This window comes from Simochromis diagramma, unplaced genomic scaffold (genome assembly GCF_900408965.1).
Source record: "Simochromis diagramma unplaced genomic scaffold, fSimDia1.1 OVJJ01000337.1, whole genome shotgun sequence".
Lineage (NCBI taxonomy): Eukaryota > Metazoa > Chordata > Actinopteri > Cichliformes > Cichlidae > Simochromis > Simochromis diagramma.
Window position 1 is genome coordinate 1846974 of NW_024386982.1, and position 20566 is coordinate 1867539.

Below are 20566 nucleotides of genomic sequence, written 5' to 3' on the forward strand. Positions count from 1 at the left end.
AATGAAAAAGTTCTGCCAGAGTAATTTAAAAGTGACAATGGGATCTAGAGTTATTCAGCTAGTGAAAAACGAGGCACTTTAAACAAAGCCTGCGTGACTACATTCAAGGTCACTGTGATATTTTTCTGTGTGTATGTGCACGTATGCGTGGGTGTGGGGTCAGTTTTGACACTTTCTGCATTGCACTGGGGAAGCAAAAGAGATAAGGGGAGAGTTCTCACTTTCGGGGGAGGGGGGGCAAAGGAAAGTGGAGGAAAGAGGGAAGGTTTGAAGAACAACCTCTCTCTTTTTTCCCTCCACACATTCCAGCGTGGATGTTAAAACCCTTCGAAGGTAAACTGTGTTTCTGTGCCACTGAGCCGTGCCTTGTGTCAACTTCCCAGAGGCTTGAGGGTTTGGATCCTAACGACCTTTTTATGGGTTTAGGCCCATGTTGTTGGGGTTTTTTGTCTTTTTTTGCTTGTTTGTAAAATAACTGTAAAATGACTCCCTGTGTAGCCATTGTGTGTACATGTTTGTGTGATAGTGTGCATGTATTGATGGAGGGGTTCTTGGGGAAAAGTGTGGTATCTGCTTCACAGTTCTCTACTCTTTCTTTTTCTTCCTCCCCCCCTCTCTCATTTCTTTCTAGCAGCAGGTTCCCCACGGAGCCCCATCAATAAGACCACCCTGACTCTGATCAGTGTCATCAGCTGCGTGATTGGCCTGGTTTACTCCTCTCACCTCTCCTGCAGCCTCTCAGTCCGGGTAATCTTACATGTTCCGGAGCACCTCATTGCTGATGGTAAGGCCTTACACCAGCCACGGACTGTGGATGCAGCCTTTTCCCAAGCACATCCCCAGGGAGCGCCGAGCTTGCATTTCCTCGTCACTCTCCGGGGAGTTCGGCTCACTATATCTCGCTAACCGAGTGCCTGTGCTTTGTGGTCGAGCTGCTGATTTGCTTTGCTCTCTCGAAGACAAAGGTAAATGCCAGGTCGACCACCCTCTGCCTGGGTTTCCCATGTCGCAGCGCACAACAGATGTGCCCCCAAAGCATCGGAGCACATCGTTGCTAGGTCGCAATGACCACCCACAGCCAAACCTCCATCACGCTTCCCCTGGTACTTTCTGATATGTTGAACCACCTCGCTAATGAATTTCAATGTAGTACCTGCAAAAAAAAAAATAGCACCACGGGAGCCAAGTGTTGGCTCCTGCTGGCTCATTGGCATTTTTCAGCTGTCACTGAAGTGAGCTGGCAGTCCAGATATATTATAGACTGTGACTAGGCTTGCTCATCTATCATCTAGAGGTCTGATTTGATTTGAAACGCTGCTGCTTTCCGGTGGTACACGCTGGCCTGCCAGTGATATTAAAATTCCAGGGAGGCATCGAGGGAGGGAACTTTGAAAGGAGAGATGAAAGATGGCGAATTCGCCTGTTGAATTACAAAACTGGGATCGATTTAGGATGTTTCCATAAATGTCTCCACAGTCTCATCAGACTTGATTTGATGTCACGGTGAATCAGATGAAAATCTGGATTCTACCGCTGTGGAAAGAAGCTATTAATGCCAACAGCTGCACATGTGTCTGACTTCAAATATTGAAAGAAAAGTACCAAAATATAGAGTCACACCTTTCTCCTTGCCTTTCACGTCTGGGAAAGTAATCATCTGAAGATGTTTGTGTAGTTACGCGGGATAACAATATCTACTGCTTTTCAAGATACATAACAAAGAACAGGGCCAACTTTTTCTTCCTATCACTAACTCGGAGAGTCGGGAATAGAAAGGTGGCTGACGTTTATCATCTCAGATTGTATTTGCTGGAAATAGATTTACTTTTACCATCTGTGCCTCCTGTGAGAGGTTTCCCAATTACATCTGAAGCTATCTCAAGGAGCGATGCTGTGGCCTAGAGTCCCATCCGAGTAGTGGCTGGGGATTCATGTTACCGGTCATGCCTCTGCTGCCATTATGCTGCCATTATAGATGTTTATCCATCAGATCCTGGGCGTTTGAGTCAACCTCGGGAAATTTGAAGGCAAACATCCAAAAAGTTAAGCACAAAGCACCAAGTAGTAGACCAAGAGTCTACTGCCATTCTAGCAATGAAAGTGCACATAGGCACAAATGAGTGAAATTTTAATGTAATGTTAAGTGTGCTAGCCTTTAAACATGCTACCATAGTGCACCAGAGCTAATGCGCCTGGTATTTAAGAGCTCTATAATATTTTTTTTTATATAGAAATTCCAAGGTTTTGGAGGATGGCAATCCAGCACCATCTCTCTTTGTACTTGTGATGTACTTGCACAAAGTAACGCAACATAAGTGCTCTATTTAAAACGTGACCAAAGAGCTGCACACAGGCGATTCATTCTGCTCTTAAGTCTGGTGCTCACGTTAATAATTCTGGTCTCGGAGTCCGTTCAGGCCTACGTGGCTCCCTGTGAGAGTCAAACATCACGATGTGATGAATGTCTCAATTAAGATGGCTACAGTTTCTTATTTTGATAAATGAATTCTTCATTGTATATTAGACCATATATAAAGCATTTATGTTTTACACAGAAATCCATTTCATCTTTCAAAAGTGCATACATAGTTGCCAGAAAACTCAAATAGAACATAAAAAGTGTCATAAAAACAGAAACACTGCTGGTGTCTTCAGAGTTTTTCCAGGCAGTTTTATGACTCTCCACAATTAAGCTAACAGGATGAGTCCAGCCATTTGCAGTGTGTGCTCTAGTTCTAAGGGAATCATCAAAGAGGACGGCGCTAACTAGGGCACACAGAGCCTGCCAACAAGTCATTAAATATGCTTGGGTTAGCAAATGCCCAGTGCATCCCGTGTTTGCAAATGGACAGTGCTTTGGTCAGTGAGCGTTGTTGCTAATTTACGGAGATCACACAGCGGATAACTCTCAGAACCAAGTGTTCCAGAGACACCTCCTGTGTCAGGTGTCCTGGAACATGGAAGAGTGCTTTTGTTTTCCCAGGCAGTCACAAACTCAGTAGAAAACATTTTGCATACGAGCTCCCTTTAGTTTACAGCATTTGAGCTGTAAACCCCCGGAGACCTCAGTCTTTAAGTGTATTCAATGGAACTAATTGATTATACCTTTTAAGAGGAAAGTTGTGTGCTGCAGCTTTCAACCACGAGGTAATTAAAGCATAAGTAGAAAGGTTTGAAATTAAACAGCAGCAGTAACAACGGCAGTCCTCGCCTCATTATCCTGCATTATGGCAACAGAATGTTAGCCCAGTGCTCAACAGTTTTACCTCCACTGATCAGATGCACAAACTTTGAAATTTACATAGAAAACAAACAACGCGACTGTAACTCATTTACAGCTGTACTCTCTCATCTTTAACCTTTTCAGAATTACGTGTCGGCCCATAGTCGTGCCAATAATCATTATTATGCATTTATTATTACAGAGAAAGCGTTGAGCTGATGCTTTATTTGTGTCATAACAACCACTAATAAGAAAGAGGAGCACTGCGGAGGACTTCTCAGGGTCGGGGAACATTTGTTTCACAGACAGCCATACTTTGTTAAAATAAAAGAAGGGCCAAACACTGAACAATGTAAGTGAAAGAGATGAGATGCACAGCACGGAATTATGTTAAATGTTATGAATTTGACGGCTATAACAATCGATTTACAAAAACCCTGAGACCTTGGTTCAAAAAACTGTTTTCTGGGAGAAAATGTAGAGTTTTTTGTTTCAATTTGGCTTTCACTGACATAATATAATGCACTGTAAATGCTGTATTGTATCAGCATTTACTCAGTTTGTAAGCAAATATAGAGTCATGAATAACTATTAATTTTTTATGGCATGAAATCACAGCAACAGTCACCTTTATGCGATTTGAAATAGCAAAGATCTTTCTTACAATTAAACATTTCAGAATGTGTTGTTTTGGTCAAGATGCCAGTTCTGCCCTCACTGCTTCTATTTTCTCCACAGTAATAATAGAAAAAAACAACAAAAACAGCAAGAATCAAATGTTTTTCACTGCCCACCCAGTTATAGTTATGTGGTTCAATCAGCCAAGACCATCAACCTCGTCAAGGTACATTTGGAAATCCAGCTGATCATGCCTTACACATGTTATTTGTGTGATTATGGATATTCCTCTGTTTAAATCTTTTGGAGTGTTCACAAGTTTTGCTTTTCAATTTTGCAGCTTTCATGTTTGCACTATGGCTCTTATACTAAAAATAACAAGTAATGTCTTATAAAGCTTTCATGTTCTTTCCAGATCCACTTCATTTTAAATCTGGTTTTTTTTAATCACATTTTCTTTTCAAAAAATTAATTTTGAAGGTTTCCTAATTTGTTTTTCTCTCGTAGAAACTGCCTCACTAAAAGGTGGTGCTTGCTGTCATTATATTTAGCTGAAGATATTTCACTTGTAAGGTCCAATATGTGCTGTAACCTTGTCTTTTTGCTGTTGTTGTTAAATGGTTTTAGAAATGATAGAAAATATAAAGAAATAAGTGGTAAAAAAACATGATAAATATGATAATTTGCTTTGAAGATTTTGTTCAAAGTCAGGCTGTTTTATGTGTCCTGTTCTGTTTTTCGTTCCTTCTCATTCATCCCTGCTTTTTCACCCTCCCCCCGTCTCCATTCCTGTCATCTTTTCGTTACCCGTCAATTACCTTTGTCCTTCTCTTCAACCATCTTATCCATTTCACATTTCTTTCCTGTTCCCTTCTCTTCCGTGTCTTCCATTTCCTCTGTCCTACCCAGGGTCAAGGTTCATTTTGCTCCAGGGGAGCCAGTTGGATGCTTCAGACTGGCTCAACCCGGCCCAGATTTTGTTGTACTATCAGCAGAATGCCAGCGGGCCGTGGGTGAACGAGCTGTGTGGACGACGCCTCCTGGATCCCTGCGAGCATCAGTGTGACCCTGAGACAGGTGAGCCGAGGCCGAACTACCAGCTCTTCTCAGAATCAGAAAGGGGTTTATTGCCAAATGTTGAGCAGGTTTACAACATTAGGAAATTGCTGCGGTGCTTCAGTGCAAACATAGTGTCATAAATAGCACTTAAATAGACATGAAAAAAATAAAAGTAGGAATAAGAATTAAAAGTGCTACGTAGAAAATTGTATTTCTCACAGCTTTGAGTGGAAATATTAACTAGCAGTGAACTTATTGATCAGCTCTCTTCATGACTTCCATTGGACGGGTGAAGTCCTGAAGAGAGCTGATATTAATACAGTTATAATTATGACCTGTTACATAAAATGCTGCTGCTCTTGAGATATGTCAGGCTTTACTATAAAAGCTCAGATTAATTAGAAGGTTGAAATGATATGAAAATCATTGTATTTTACAATTACATTCTAAAAAACAACAAAATATAGTTTATTTTTATTTTTACATTAGTTATCATCTTTCAGAATATGCCTACAACAACATTTTGTTTAAGTCTAGTCTTCTTTTTGTTGTTTTTTTCTTTGAGTTACAGTAAATTTAGGCTTTTTGTAAGAAAAAAACTGTATTTGAAGGCTTTTGAAGTCTGATTTAGTTTAGTTACGGAGTAATTTGCCACAATGTGAAGCTGCTTGTCGTAGCTGTATCCATTAGGCTTTGTACACTTGGTTTCTCTCCGTTTTGGCCTCCCGTCCACACTCAAAGAAAACGCAGCGTTTGCAAAACGCTCTCGAAAATGAATACATTTAAAGACGCGGAAGCACCGACAGTGAAAACTGAGACCTTTTCAAAATTATGACACATTTTAGTCATATGATGCAGTCATGTGACCAATTAAACCAAGATAGTGGAGGGCAGTCCTATTAAAGATTAATATCAGTCTGTAGATGCTCCAGAGAGCTTTTCTTCAAATTCTTTTATTCTCACTCGCTTTTGCGACTTTGTACTTTTGTGTTACTCGCAGCATCAACTCCACCTCATTGTTAGTCCCATTTAAAAAACTCGGTGCTTTTCCTCAACATTTTGCCGGGAAAGTAAGTAAGCGGCAGACATAAATGAGGCAAGCCGAATCTTCTTGTGTTTCACACATGCGCAGTACTGGAACGTAAGCGTTTTCAGCCGTTTCAATGTGGACGCACAACTCTGTGAAAACGAGTAGTGTGGACGCGGAGCGTTTTCAGACGTAAATCTATCCAGGCTAGTGTGGACGCAGCCTTAATCGTCTGGTATATTTGGTGTTCCCTCTGAACAGAGTGAAATTTGTAACCAGCCATCAATTTGTTTTATTTCACAACTAAAAGCATGTTTTACAGCAAAACAAGAAAAAATGAGCCTCCAGAAACAGAGAAAGGCAAAAGTCGCATCTGTAACTTTCACTCTCAGTCTTAGCTAATGCCCACCTCACCATAGCTGCCTTCAACAGAGAAAGGTTTTAGATGGTTACCCTCTAAAATCACATATGCAGACCTTGTTCATTAGTCGTCCGTTATTGTTCATTTTAACTTAAGTCTAATATAACAATAATCTTATTTACTTATTTAATCTAAAATAGATAAACAGCCCACATCTAATGTATTTCTTAAATTTCTCTTCTTGCACAAAGTGCTAATGATTATTGCTGAGGGGAAGGCTAATAAATCCTCTGTGTACACTGTGTAACAAGTTAGTGTTCATGATATGTACGTCTACTTCAGATAAACTAAAGCTCATTTTAAAAAATACTAATAACAACAACCTTGTTTAACACTAACCTTATTATATGAAACAGCTTCACTATTTTGACAACAGTATTACAACAAAGAAAAACATCCTGATGACACAAAAATGATGTAATGGACATGGTGAGGACATTCTTCTTATTACCAGTTTATGACTCATAAAGTTGTTGTAAACAAAGAAAAAACTACTAATAAATAGCCAACTTTAGCAACATCATGAGTCACAATTCTAAACCAGCGTGCTCCGTCCTCGTCCGCCATAGTGCCCCCTGGAAATACTTCTGATGTAGTCTGATTTGTTTTTGGTTTTTTTATTATTATTCTTCATCCGCAGTGTTTTGTTTTGGGGTTTTTTTTTTTATTCTACTTATTTTAGAAAATTGGTGAAGATCTTTATATCCTCCTGTTTTGCCTGCTTGCTTGTGTCTACACAAGTTGCTGAGCTGGCGGTGCCGCCCCGAACAGTGCAATGCACAGTGCAGTGTGATAAAAGTGAACCTGATTGTTTTCTTGAAACAACATCATAAGTGCAAAAGCAACATGATAATAAGTTCTGATTGACGGGAACGTGTATAAATGAAACACACAAAACTCAAAAAGTAAACAATGCAAACACAACAGTGGACTGTTTTTTTTTTTTTTACTTTTGGTTAAATAAGTGAGCTCACTGTGAAATCTTAAACGTGTTTCTGAAATATGTTTCTCACCCCAACGGATTGCGGCAGATGGCCCCGCCCCTCCCTGAGCCTGGTTCTGCCTGGAGGTTTCTTCCTGTTAAAAAGGAGTTTTTCCTTCCCACTGTCGCCAAAGTGCTGCTCATAGGGGGTCATGTGATTGTTGGGTTTTTCTCTGTGTGTATTGTTGTCTGTCTTACAATATAAAGCGCCTTGAGGTGACTGTTGTTGTGATTTGGCGCTGTATAAATAATATTGAATTGAATTGAAATATGAATACAATTATGATCTTATTAGAAACCTAAAAATAAACATCCTGGTTAATTCATACTAAGCTGACTGATTTCAAACATTTCCTCCCTCCCAGTCCCAGTTCACAACAGCAGTCATCTCATGGTTTTGGGCTTAATGGGAATAAGAGCATAGAGATATAACAAACAGCTACAGGAGAAAGTGGACACAAGTTAATGTGATGGAATAGTGGCGTATAGATGCTTCCCCAACAGCCTGAGGTTGTAGCAGCATAACTAAGGCTTGGTTCAGGGTCACCTGAAGGAGCCCTCACTACAATCTTAAGCTGAAAGGAAACTTTTAAACCTGATCTTAAAAGGAGAGATGGTGTCTGTTTCATGAACTCAAAGTGAGAGCTGGCTACACAGGAGTGGAGCCCGATAGCCGAAAGCTCTGCCTATAAATTCAAATGAGAATATTTTGCTGATAAAAAATAACAGCAAAACATTTTGCTGTTTAGCGAGATCTTTATCAGTTCTCACTGCCTGTATATATATATATACACATATATACATGTGTATATATATGTATATATGTGTATATATGTATATATTTTGATCTTACAATATGGGACTAAATGTAGTGTGTTAAACAGATTTATGCAGTACATTCTGATAAATTAATAAATTAGAAGCATTTGATGTATGTAGTTATATCTCATTCCTCAAATTTGCTCAATACTTGCAAGCATATGTTATTAATAGGAGACACGATGGTGTTTTTAATTTCTCTCAGATCAGATCATTTTAATCATTGCCTATTATAAATGACTTCTTCAATTTCTGTTCTAACCTTTTTGTCAGGGAGTATTTTAAAATCAAAGTGCTAAATATAAAGTGGTCCCTGTTCCAATGGAGGTGTTGACAGTAAACTTTTTCCCTGGGCAATTTCCCACATACAGAAATAGCCCTGGCTTCAAGTTTCAAGATAAAGTTTTACAATGCATAAGCTTCCAAGAAACAACTAAATTTCTTTATGAAAACAGTGTCAGCTTTCAGATATACAACAATCAATTAAATGCATCCTGTCATATGTAGAAATGTTTTTTCAAACATGCTTATATCTGTAATGGCTCGAGGGAGAATGCGGACAGAACAGTGTAATTTTTGCTTTCTTAGACAGTCTCTGCCACTGCATCACTCTGATTATTAGTACAAGAAGTCTCACATTTAAAGTGTCTTCCTTGTTTTGCATCCATTATTCAGCAGCCTAACTCTCCCCTGGGCAATACAGAGTAAGTTCTGAGACCTTTAAATGAATCAAAAAGCTGGGCCAGTGTGTCTCATGCCTGCTCTTCTTGGAATAATTTCTGAGGTTCACCCACACACCCAAACCTCCACTCTCCCCACTCTTAAAATGATATATGGACCAGCCGCAGGCTTCAACAATTTTATTATATTTTTTATGTGATTAATTTGTAAAGGAGCCATTGTGTATATGTAAGGTTAGATACAGGCTTATCAGTGGGATAGCACACATGACAATGAGTGAAAGTGTGTATAGGCTGCCAGGAGATTGCAAAGGTGCTATAGATAGCTTAAATCCAATCCTCTTTTCTGCTGAGAGAATATAGTGATGAAAACTGAGATGGGCTGTGACAATTTCTGTGCTGCTCCTGTGAGACATTAAAAGAGGTGGGGATGCTTTAAAAGTGGTGTTTTCACCACATATAATAGTACTGATTTTCCACTCATTTTCAGGTAATTCTTTGTACCTGACCATTTTCACAGGAATGTTTTGTTTGTTAAACCACTTAAAATTCACTTATTTATCATTTAACCATTGACACAGTCAAATTTATTAGAGCTGTAGTCATAGGCATGAATGCCATTGTAGTTTGGGCATGTTTTAAAATGTTCTTATCCCAGTGTGGAAAGGTTGGGGCTTTGTGAAGCCGTTCCATAATGGTAGCTTGCTTCATCCATTCTAATGATTTATGTTTGTTGCAATACCCAAATGTGTCCAAGTTCCAGCTGTCTAGCTGTTGATTTGCGATGAAGTTGAAGAGTCTGGAGGTAGTCCTCCTTCTCCAGTACTGCACTTTATGTAATGTTTAAGTACCAGTAGCAGCAAAACAACCCCAGAGCATGATGCTACTACCACCATGCTTGACAACTTTGTCTCATCTGACCATAAAACTTTTATCCAGGAGGAATTTGGTTTGTCTTTGCTAATTTCAGTCAAGCTCGAAGGTCTTCTTTTCTTGGTTGGCACCCTCTCTATGCTGTGTTCCAGCAGTTTCCAGTTGATGGCAGACTTCAGCCTTGTGGGTTCCGGGGTAATTCCTGAACATCCTAACCAATTTCCTCTCATCTGGGTATGACAATTTTTGTCTATCTCCAGACTAGGGGTGGGCGATATAAACGATATACGATAGAAACTATATCAATTTGGCCAACGATAGAGATTTTGACTATATTGCTCTATTGTGATAGCGCATGTTGATGATGTCATCAACATGCGCCTGTTTTGGTCGAAAGCATCGCAGCGGCTAAAACCATTATCATCTGCAAATTATGGCGGGCGACAGTCATGGCAAAGAGATGAAGCACTTTTGAAATATGGGGAAAGCCAAAAACTGCGCTTCCTCCACTTCCGTAACATTGATTCATTAATGTTGAATTCTCTCGCAGCTGTTCTGTTCCCATGTTGTTGCAGTATATTAATAACTAACCTCGTATTGTGGATGAATAAACTCAGTTCTCCTGACTGAAGTTTGGCCCGCGTATAGCATCCTGCTATGCGATTGCATTTGTCCCTGACCACCAGAATCCCTCACGTTAACTTTTATCGAGTGGAAGAAAAGTTGGCGTTCATCCTCCAGCTTCACTGTGCTAATGTTATGCTAACATAGCTGTGTCGCTAGCAATCACGTAGCACAACATTATATACCAGGTAATCCAACTTCAGTAACCCTGCAAACGCCACTGCTGTTTAGTTTTCTGTCTTCATTTATGTTGGAAGTGGTAGCAGAGCTGTACGTTTGAATTAGTTTCAAAAATCTCTGTCAGAACATGGTATGAAATGTTTAGGTGTAAACTAGCGAGCTAACTTCCTGTTAACTTCTAAAACTTAATTGTTACACCCGATAAAGCAGCAACGCTGATGATTTAATTAAAGATGAAAGAATTTAGACCGTTTTTAACTCTCAGTGTTCGTTTGACTTTGGGACCTGAAACGGACGGAGTTTTGGACCCAGATTACTCCGTGAAGCTCCTCACTACGGCAGCCGTAATGCTCTGACAATCCATCAAGCAGTGCGGCTTACCAAAGTTGTACTAAAATATTTTTAAACAGACTGCACGCCAAAATCGGTTCGAGGTCAGTAAGCACAACCAGAATTCATACATAAGGCACACTCTCGATTTTTGAGAAAATTAAAGGATTTTAAGTGTGCTTTACAGTGTGGAAAATACGTTATACAGAAGAAAAGAATATATCGTGATATATATCGTTACTGCACGTGCTTCAAATTATATCGCGATATGAATTTTAGGCCATATCGCCCAGCCCTACTCCAGACCTTGGCAAAGATGTGACACACCCAAATAACTTGAACTGATGATCCTGGAATGTGCAGTTGTTTAGAAATGGCTCCAACAGACCGTTCAAACTTATATAGTTTTCCTTTTTAGATTTTCACAGAGTTCTGTGGATTTTTTCATTTTTCTGTCTTCTGTCAGTCAAATACTTTTTATGTTGGCAAAAAGAAACTGACTGTTTTAGTCAATCGGGATCACAAACAAGAAGTTAATAGGGTTTGGTCTTGTCAAGTTAAAAGACACTGTAGAACATAAGTGAATACATGTCTACTCCAGTGCAGTCTTTGCTATCCACAGGACAGATCAAGTTCCAGGCTATTTGAGGGTGATTTGTACTGTATAGGTTCAGTATGTGTTTTTAAAGGTGACAAATCGCAGAGTGAAATTCAGTGAAAATAAAGCGTGAAGCCTAGATTGTGGCTCTGGCTGTATGTTGAGCAATTATGGAAAGTAACACCTTGCAAGTGTAAAACAAGTTTGAGCAGAGTGCCGTGACCTGAGAGTGCAAAGAAATGGCAATTAAAGTAAGATGAGCCATTTAGCAATGTTCAGGAGCTGTGCAACAAAGCTCATTGCCGCTCCAGCATTATTGTCATTATTTTTTGGATGCAGTTTAGATTATCAGTGAACATGTAAAACTGGCTTTCCGGTGTCAAACATTTCAATTCTTTCATTGCACATTTAACAGAGCAACAAAGAAGCAATTATATTCAGAGCTACAGGATGTACATGTTAAGAGTGCCGACGAGGAAAGTCTTGGAAAAGCGGATGTTAGTGAAGAGCACATCCAGGTGATTCTTCTTAAAAGAGTAATTACTCAAAGCTTGAGGAGGAGAGCATGAACTTCCGTAATTTAGCTAAGCGACTAGAAGATGATGAGGTCTTTCTGGTCTATCTTCACATCTTTTATCCTAACATGCTGATATCTTGCACTGCTCTTTCGAACCCCTCCACACAACTGTTATTTTATTACACTCCAATTGCACAAGTAATAAGTTAATGGGGAGTAATGAGCTCAAATACACCAAACTCTAATGGTATTCTACTGCTGTGATAAAGCAGTCATTTTAAATGTACGTCTCCTTGAGTGAAATTCGATGAACACAGCAGATTAATCATGACCAGTGTCAGTGTTTTAATCATGTAATGTAAAGTTTAAATTGCAGCCCCATGTGCAGCACTTAACGGGCCAATAACAAGTTGGGAGTTCAATATTTAGGAACTCTGTGAGAGGATGTAGCGTGCAGCCTTTGAGCAGGATTATTATTTGAAAAGGGCACAGAGTATATCTCTTTCTTCTCCTTGTTTTTGTGTTCTTTTCTGGGATCTCGGGCATTACTGAACCCGGTCTAAGAGTTGTTTTTAAACTCTAGAGCACACAGAGGCTCTCTTGAGTACAGAATCAGTATTAGAAAATAACCCCCATCTATATGCTATAAAATATAGACAGACTTGAAATCATGAAGACGCCTGACTCATTTCTTTTTTATTCAGCTAGCATGAAAAGTCAGTAAACGATTTCCTTTAGCCTGGCAGGTATTGACAGTTGACCTTTTCCATTAACAGTGGTGTATACGCCCAGGGCCTGTGCTCTTCACTTGCCTCCTATTGAGCATGAGGAGAGCATGTTGTACATGTTACCCCTGAGTAACCATCTAAACCAAAGGTGAGGCCCCATCAATCATACTGGATAAAGTCGAGGCCGACATTTCTCCCAGGAGCTGATAGCAGCACAAAAAGCACACAGGCCTCACTTATCAGGACAATGGCAACACAGAGCATGAGCATTGTACGAGTCCCACTGCTGAGGTATTGGACCTTCATATTCATGTAAGACACTGGTATTTTTTGTATCGAGTAGTCGGTTTTACACCCTCTAAAATATTGCCTAGTGACTTTGTCTGCAAATCAAACAGTCTGATGCTATAGAAACTGTTTCAGATGGCTTTAGACATTCAACTTTTAAACAGCACAGATGGGCAATGCTGCATTTGATGCTATTAGAAGTTGCCCCAAATTGTTGCCTTAGGCCTGAGGACTAAGTGGATTTGGGCAAATTACAACCCAAGACACTCTCTGCTTTAGTAAATAATGGCAGTGCCAAGTGACAATTCATTAGACTAATCACTGATCTAATCACTTCTCATTTGGGTAGGGGATGTTATTCAGTCATTGGGACCAGTCTGATAAGTGTGAAAAACACTAATATAAACAGAGTCTATTAAGTCTAGACATCTGGAGTAATGACTCAAAGTTAACTTCAGTATTTACTTCTAGGGTGTCCTTTTCCACTGTGTAACCACACTGATAAGCCACGAGAATAAAAGAAACAGACTAATATTCTTTGGTCCTCAAAACAACTCAAACCTGTCTGGGTATGGACACGGTACTTTTGTGCTATCTGGCAATACGATGTTGTTAGCAGTCTCTGTGGGTTGAGGCTTCGATGTCCAGTCAGAAGTCGCTGGGTAACTGTGCCGTCTGTTTCTCTTATTTACTCATAAAACATGAGCAGAAATTGGAAACATGATAAGGGAGCAATTGCTTATTGAGAGCTTCAACACTTATGGTTGCATTCACGGCATCATATTTCTTTCCTTGGAATTTGATGACATCTGAGACTAAAATGGAACTGAACCACAGTGTTCATCACAGGTTGCTTTCATTTTGTTGGCAGCTGGAAAATTACATTGTCTTACCAGTAAAATAGTCTTAGTGTATTTCTTCTAAGGCAAGTGTTAGCTAAGTGTCAGTCTTGCAAACTGACAAATAAAAGTAAGTTCTTGATTTAAAAAGTATTCTGTCACAGTCTGGCTGATCCATTTAGAAATGTATTTGACTGAAACCTAACAATTAAATTCTGATTGAATTTTAAGTATGGTAACCATTTATTAGAAATCAAACTAATACAAACAAACAAATACTATATCCTTTATGTTTTTGATGAAATAATTTGCCATCTCCTCGGCTTATGTCTAAAAGTAGTAGCTTTAGGTTACTGGTTGGCCTCTTCAGTTTGTCTTGTTGCAAAATAAGAATTTCCAGAAGAAAAACAAAGAAAAGCGACATTTTTAAAACTTGGTTTTGAAAAGAACTTTAGGGTCAGGAGGCATCATGCACATCAAGAAGGAGTCAAAAATCAATCCGAAATGAGTCATGTCGCAAGGTTTTAATGAGCTGACGGTGTCGGAGCGAGCCGGTGTTTTACACGCTGTGTCCTTATCAGTGTGTCAGAAACACATCCACTGACATGACGCACAGCAGTGAGCGCCATCGCTTTTTTTAGTAGCCATTTGGAGACTGGCTGTACTGTACTGAAACAACTGATTGAATATTCTGCTGCTGCAACGCTCTGAGGAATTTATTTTTCTGTTCTTTGTGAGATTTAAACAAAAATAGCAACAAAAAAAAAGACCACCTATGAATACATCATTAAAAATAAGAGATGATTAAGAGTGCTTCTCTGCAGAGGATTCATCTTTAGAATAGCTCTCCTGCAGTGAAATGGAAGGAGAGGGGCAGAGGGAAATTTCTAATGAATTAAACAAGGCTTGACTATAATGAAGACATGATTGAATCACTGGCTTTCTGCTTGCAGGAGAGTGCCTTTGCTTAGACGGCTACATGAAGGACCCGGTCCACAAGCACCTCTGCATCCGCAGTGAGTGGGGGCCCAATCAGGGGTAAGTTATGATAATCACCTCATAATGGTTTGTGATTGCTCATTACCATCCCAAAGTCAACAACAAAGGAATCACCCTACGCATCAAACCAAGTGGTATTAATTTGCCTGCAAGAATCAAAAGGAACAGTAATGTTGACAAGTACAGCTGATACTTTTGAACACATAAAAATTTCTAATGCAGGTAATTAGCTGTGCACATCGGCATGTACTGTAAAGAGATCATTTTTCTTTGTTGCTTGGGTATTTGTTTATAATCGATGTCATCGTCTGCCTGATACAATTCCTAGTTTTACAGTCCTCCGCTTGTCCCGAGGTCACGTCACTGCGTAAAACAGATTAGATGTGTTATTATGCAGAATGTTCAGATTTACATTTCTACAGCTCTATTCTCTGAGTTTATGTATCAACAAATCCTAAAGTCTGCTGTTCATAGGCACTTTCCCTAGCAGGGTCAAAATCTTACAATATTGCAGACAGAGAGCCAACGATTACCCCCCAGCGAACACAGATACCATAGGACTTACTGCCTGCTGTCGGCTGCTCTCAGTGGTCACTTACAGGCTTGGGAATACATCAATCGCGGGTCTCTCCAGCAGCTTCCACCTGTGGAAGTGAACAGCACGATTTTAGCACCTCAACCAAAAATCACAACTGCAGTAATAAATTGTACTGAAGTACAACATGGTTTTCTAAAGCCAAGCAAATTCATGTCTGTTCTGTGTTCAGTTTAGTTTTTAGGTGTAATTTCTTGCAGACTCAATGCAGCCACAGGAGGTGAAGTACCTGCTGTGAAGAGTATTTTAACTGTTAGTATTAATTATTGGTATGTACCTCCGAACCCATAATATATCCAGTAATGTGGCTGCAATGACAGCTGCGTGACTTTTAGTACTATCTTTAAATCATTTTCGGCCATAGGTAAATTTGTTAATTTTCAGTGGCTTTAATGTGGTTTATGATCTCTGCATCTTTTGACCTCAAAGTCACCAGTTCTGTAATGATTCCAAGTGATGACTCGATATTTTTTGGCTTTAAAAATGCTGTTTCAGGTTCTTCTGCAGGAAGTTATATTAACACTTAATTGAGTTCACATCTGCTTCTTTAAAAAGTCCTTGACCTTTGGCGAACACTTGTGCCACAGTGCTGGCCACTGGGTGACCACTGTGTGTGTAAGTGTGCGTGTGAGGTGTTACTGGTTTAAACTGTCTCATGGAGTTTTCTTGGTTTGTTCTGTGTGTGTTTTTATACCAAAACATATTGACTGACTAGAGTGCTCATGACTAGGGATGGGTATCGTTTAGGTTTTATCCGATACCGGTGCCAAACCGGTACTTTTGAAACGGTGCCGGTGCTTAAACGGTGCTCAAACCGGTGCTTAAAGAATGGAGAACACAAAACTGGTCCAAAAACCTCTCATGTTCAGCTGTTTTTTTGTAAAAAGATAACAATGTTAGCCTTTTCTGCAGCTATGGGGCATATATGGTATCACTCTTGGCTGGAAGCAGTGCTTAAACAATGGAAAAAACACAAACTTTGTCCAAAAACCTCTCATGTTTAACTGTTTTCCACTTTTTCTTTGGTCATTTTAGCCTTTTTGGCCAGGGTGAAGGGAGTATCTGCCATCAAACAAGAAGACAGCCGCATGTAGCTATGATGATGTTTGCTAGTTCACCTTACATGCATTAATGTAATAACGTGGTTAGCCTACTCAACGTAAATTACACACGAACAACATTAAGCTACTCACGCAGAGAAGAACGGCTGCTGCTGCATCATCATCCTCATCATTTCTGCTACACTGGCAGGGCTAGGGGCCAGGACTCTCCTCTTCGGGTTTTTGGGGGATGTTGCTCCGGGTCCGATAACAGGCACCACAACCGCAGTAGATGTGCACGGTGTGAGGTCTCGCAGCAAGCTATCAAATACGGCGCATTTCTCGGCTTTTAAAAAAACCGCTATGCGTCGCCAGGTGTTTCATCAGATTCGAGGTGTTACCTCCTTTGACAGTATCACAGTATCAGCTTAAAGCACTTGTTGCAGGCTGCTGAGTTTGCATCTTTTGCTGTGAAGTACAGCCAGACTTTTGACCGCTTCGCCTTGGGCATTTTTAATCTGTAGCTCTGCTCTAAAAGAACTTACGTACCTGGACCCGCCTACTATCCTCGGAAACGTAAAATGATTGGCTAGAATCTAAAGTGTATCACAGCTCAGGAAAAAAAAGCACCGAAATAAAGCACCGAAATGTGCGCTGCTTTTCGGTCTGGTTACTACCGTTTATGTCAGAACCGGTGCCATCATGGCACCGGATACCGGTACCCATCCCTACTCATGACATTTCTTAGAAAAAAATAAATAAATGCACTGACCACAGGGAGATATATTGTGAGAACGAGGGGACCCACTAAAGTTTAGCTCCAGAGCAGTATGTCTGGGCAACAACTTGTTAACAAATGGTAACAATGAAGAGGTACCCCACTGTGACTTCTTTAGTTCTTGTGGACTGGTACTAGATTCTGCTGCACCTTGAAATCGTTCTACCAATCAGTGAGAAGGGTGAATGTGATGATGGCCTGAACAAGTCAAATCATACATGCCTAATCTATCACGTCGCCGGCAGGCATGTATTCTCTGTATCACACGCCAGCCTCAGTGCAAGTCGGAAATGTTTTCGTCTTTGTCTGCATTTTATGAAATGTCAGAAATTTGCCCCCTTGCCCATCTAAGTAACTCTGCACCTCTTTATCTCATTTCCCTGGCGCTCTCCCTCAGTCCCTGTCACACCTGTGTAACTGAGTGAGCACCCTGGGGTGACTTAAATGTTTAATGACCACGGCCTATGGTGTGGATGCAGCTCTAGTTTTCCTCGATGTTCTTTTTGCTTACAGTAGTGGTGGAGTTTGCTCAGAATGACATCGGTCCCCTGTCACTTCTCCCCCTTACGCTCTCACTTTGCAGACTGTTTAGTCCCGGAGCTGCCACTCCCCATTAATCTCCATCATTGCCCCTCTCTCGCTTCTGCCTCTTGGCATCTGTCTCCTCCCTTTGATGCCCCCACTCTCACTGGCTCCTTTGTGCGCCCTCTCCATCACCTTCCGTCTCTCTCTCCTTTCACTTTGACCCTTTCTCCCATTCTGTCTCGCCCAGTCATCCTCTCTTATCCCTTCCCCTGGTAAATAGATACGAGTCAAAGTCACATTGCATGTCAGCTGCTGGAGAAACACATTTTTCAATCATTATGTTTACACGTAGTGCACACTGCAATGCTGGTTGTGATTTGTTGGGCTCTGCGAGGCGGGAAAAACTCAAAGTCAGACATGGAAACATGGCTAGTGTTTCGATGTCTAGGGGGTTTAGATTAGGAGGATGGTACAATGAAAAATTTAACACTTCGCAGGCTTTGATTTTAACACACAGTTTTATTCTCTCTCACCTTTTTTCTGCTCCTCTGATCTATTCTTTTTTCTTTCCTTTTTTTCATGCCAGTCCCTGGCCTTACACCATCTTCCAGCGCGGTTTTGATCTTGTGATGGGAGAACAACCCTCTGATCGCATTTTCAGGTAAGGAGAACTTCACAAAACTTTGTTTTATCTGACTGCATTTTCTGTGGTGCTGCAGTCAAATAACTTGTTAGAATTCAGGTACAATAGCTTTGATTGTGTCTCTCCCTTATGATTAGGGGAGGATTTTGAGCTCCGGCTGCAGAATACCTTCTAACTCTGTCGGTTTTAAATGCACTATGAAAGGGAGCCAGAGGTTTGATTTTCAGATGGGAGAAACATCACATAAGCTGTCTGCTCTGCTGCTGAGAATTGATTTTTAAAACAATCTGAATGCTACACATTCATGAAATTGATTGGAAAAGTTAATTTAGTTGACCACTTCAGACAAGGTCTGAATTAATGCATAATGCATATATTTTCCCTGCTGCTAAAAAATCACTTTAAAAAGGTTACAACGGAACAATGGCTGATGTTTCATTTGAATTGAAATTGAAAACACTGAACAAGTCAAGTGTGTGACAGAACAGTTTCTGTCCATGCTGACTCCATGGTCGTGTCCAAATTCATGGGCTGCATCCTCCTGAGGCCGCATTTGTAGACCGATTACGTCACAGCGACGCACCGAAGGCTGTCCAAATTCGTAGACTCCTCCGAATGCAGCTGACAAATGCGTCCTCCTTTTCCCCGAATTTGAAGGATGGGTCAGGTGTGTCCTTCGTGGCCTACCATATCCCAGAATTCATAGCGCGGCCCAGCCAAACTCCAGTTTCCGGCAATGGCGGCCGCTACTAAGTTTTAAAATTACTCATACTAATCTTTCTGGGTCACAAAATAAACTTTTAACATATTTTCAGGTGAGAATGTAGCTGTGTAAACATCAAATATCTGCTCGGTTTATCAAGATATCGCATATTTGCAAAAGTGCTTCGACGTTTTCGGAGACGTCTGCTACCCACCAGCTCGATAGCTAGCCGGGAGCTCGAGGGTTACTGATGCGGCCGAGAACGGCACAACTCCCGGCACATCATTTTCAGATCACCGCGGACTTTCGCTGCTCGGGTTAAACGTAATATATAAGTCACTTAGACAACCTAAAAATGTTATTGTTGGGCTTTTTTCAGTGTTTTGTTTGTTCGTGAGTAAATCGGTTTGGCTGAGATTAAAGTTATTAGATTAGATAAAATAAAACTTTATTAATCCCCCGGGTGGGTTCCTCCTTGGTTTTTACACAGCTGACTAAACGTCAAACAGAAAACTGATTAAACAGAAGTATGAGACAGTCGAGAATTTACGCCAGTGTCCTGTTATGTTTTAGATAGCAAGGAGCAGACGGCCGAGTTTATTAAACTCCACCGAGACAGCGGCGACGCTAATCTGAAGGCTAGACCGTCCAATTTCACGGCCGTTTACTTCCGGCCTACCCGACCCTCTGAGGACCCGGCCCACGTAGACCGCGAAGGCCGGGTCCTCAGGAGGATGCAGCCCATGAATTTGGACGCGACCCATATTGGTTCTCAGGTCCATAAGTTCATAGTGTTTTGGGTTTTTTTGTAATTTTACGCCACCATTACAGAGTGGATCTTAAATCAAACCAACAAGATGTGATTGAAGTGCAGACTTTGAGCTTTAGTTAACAAAGTTATTGCATCAACTGTTAAAGATTTTTATTTTATAAATTGTCTCCATTCATACAGGCTCAAGTGTAATTAGACAGTTGACTGTAAAGTGGTTTTGCAGCCATGTTGATTTGATCCCATCGTGTTGAACTTGTGGCATGTGGTAGCTTTTCACTGCAACTCTCGCTATTATACTCAAGAACAGGAAGGCCAGGTGACATTTGGGCTGAAAATCCTAGAGAAACATTGTCTGTTGCAGTGTTATGGTGTGGACACTGTTGTGGAAGTTTTCCATTTAATAAAGCCTGCAGACAAGCGGTGAGCGGTAGCTAGCATGTTTTAATCAAAAACAAACAATCTGCTGTGGTGCTAAATGACAAAAATTGTTATTTTCCAAATACTTATGGGACTTTTTGTAAATACCTTGCTATTTCTTCAGCAATTCTGCACTGATGAGCAACAAAGAGCAATAAAGAGTCTAAAAACAACACAAAAGACCTGAAAGACAAACAAATTTGAGCACAAACAGCTAAGATAAATGACTTGCTAAGCACCAAACATATTTCCAAGTTACTAAAGAATCAGATATAGTTCACAGATGTC

General features: G+C 40.5%; 1 protein-coding gene across 1 annotated transcript in view; it reads left to right on the forward strand.

Annotated features, from left to right (window-relative positions):
• astn1 (astrotactin 1) overlaps window positions 1-20566 on the forward strand; it is a 424302-nt gene that overhangs the window by 122457 nt on the left and 281279 nt on the right. The window contains exons 7-10 of the mRNA XM_040039526.1: window positions 635-784; window positions 4751-4918; window positions 14760-14844; window positions 18330-18404. Coding sequence (XP_039895460.1) covers window positions 635-784; window positions 4751-4918; window positions 14760-14844; window positions 18330-18404 — 478 coding nt within the window. The remainder of the gene's footprint in view (window positions 1-634; window positions 785-4750; window positions 4919-14759; window positions 14845-18329; window positions 18405-20566) is intronic.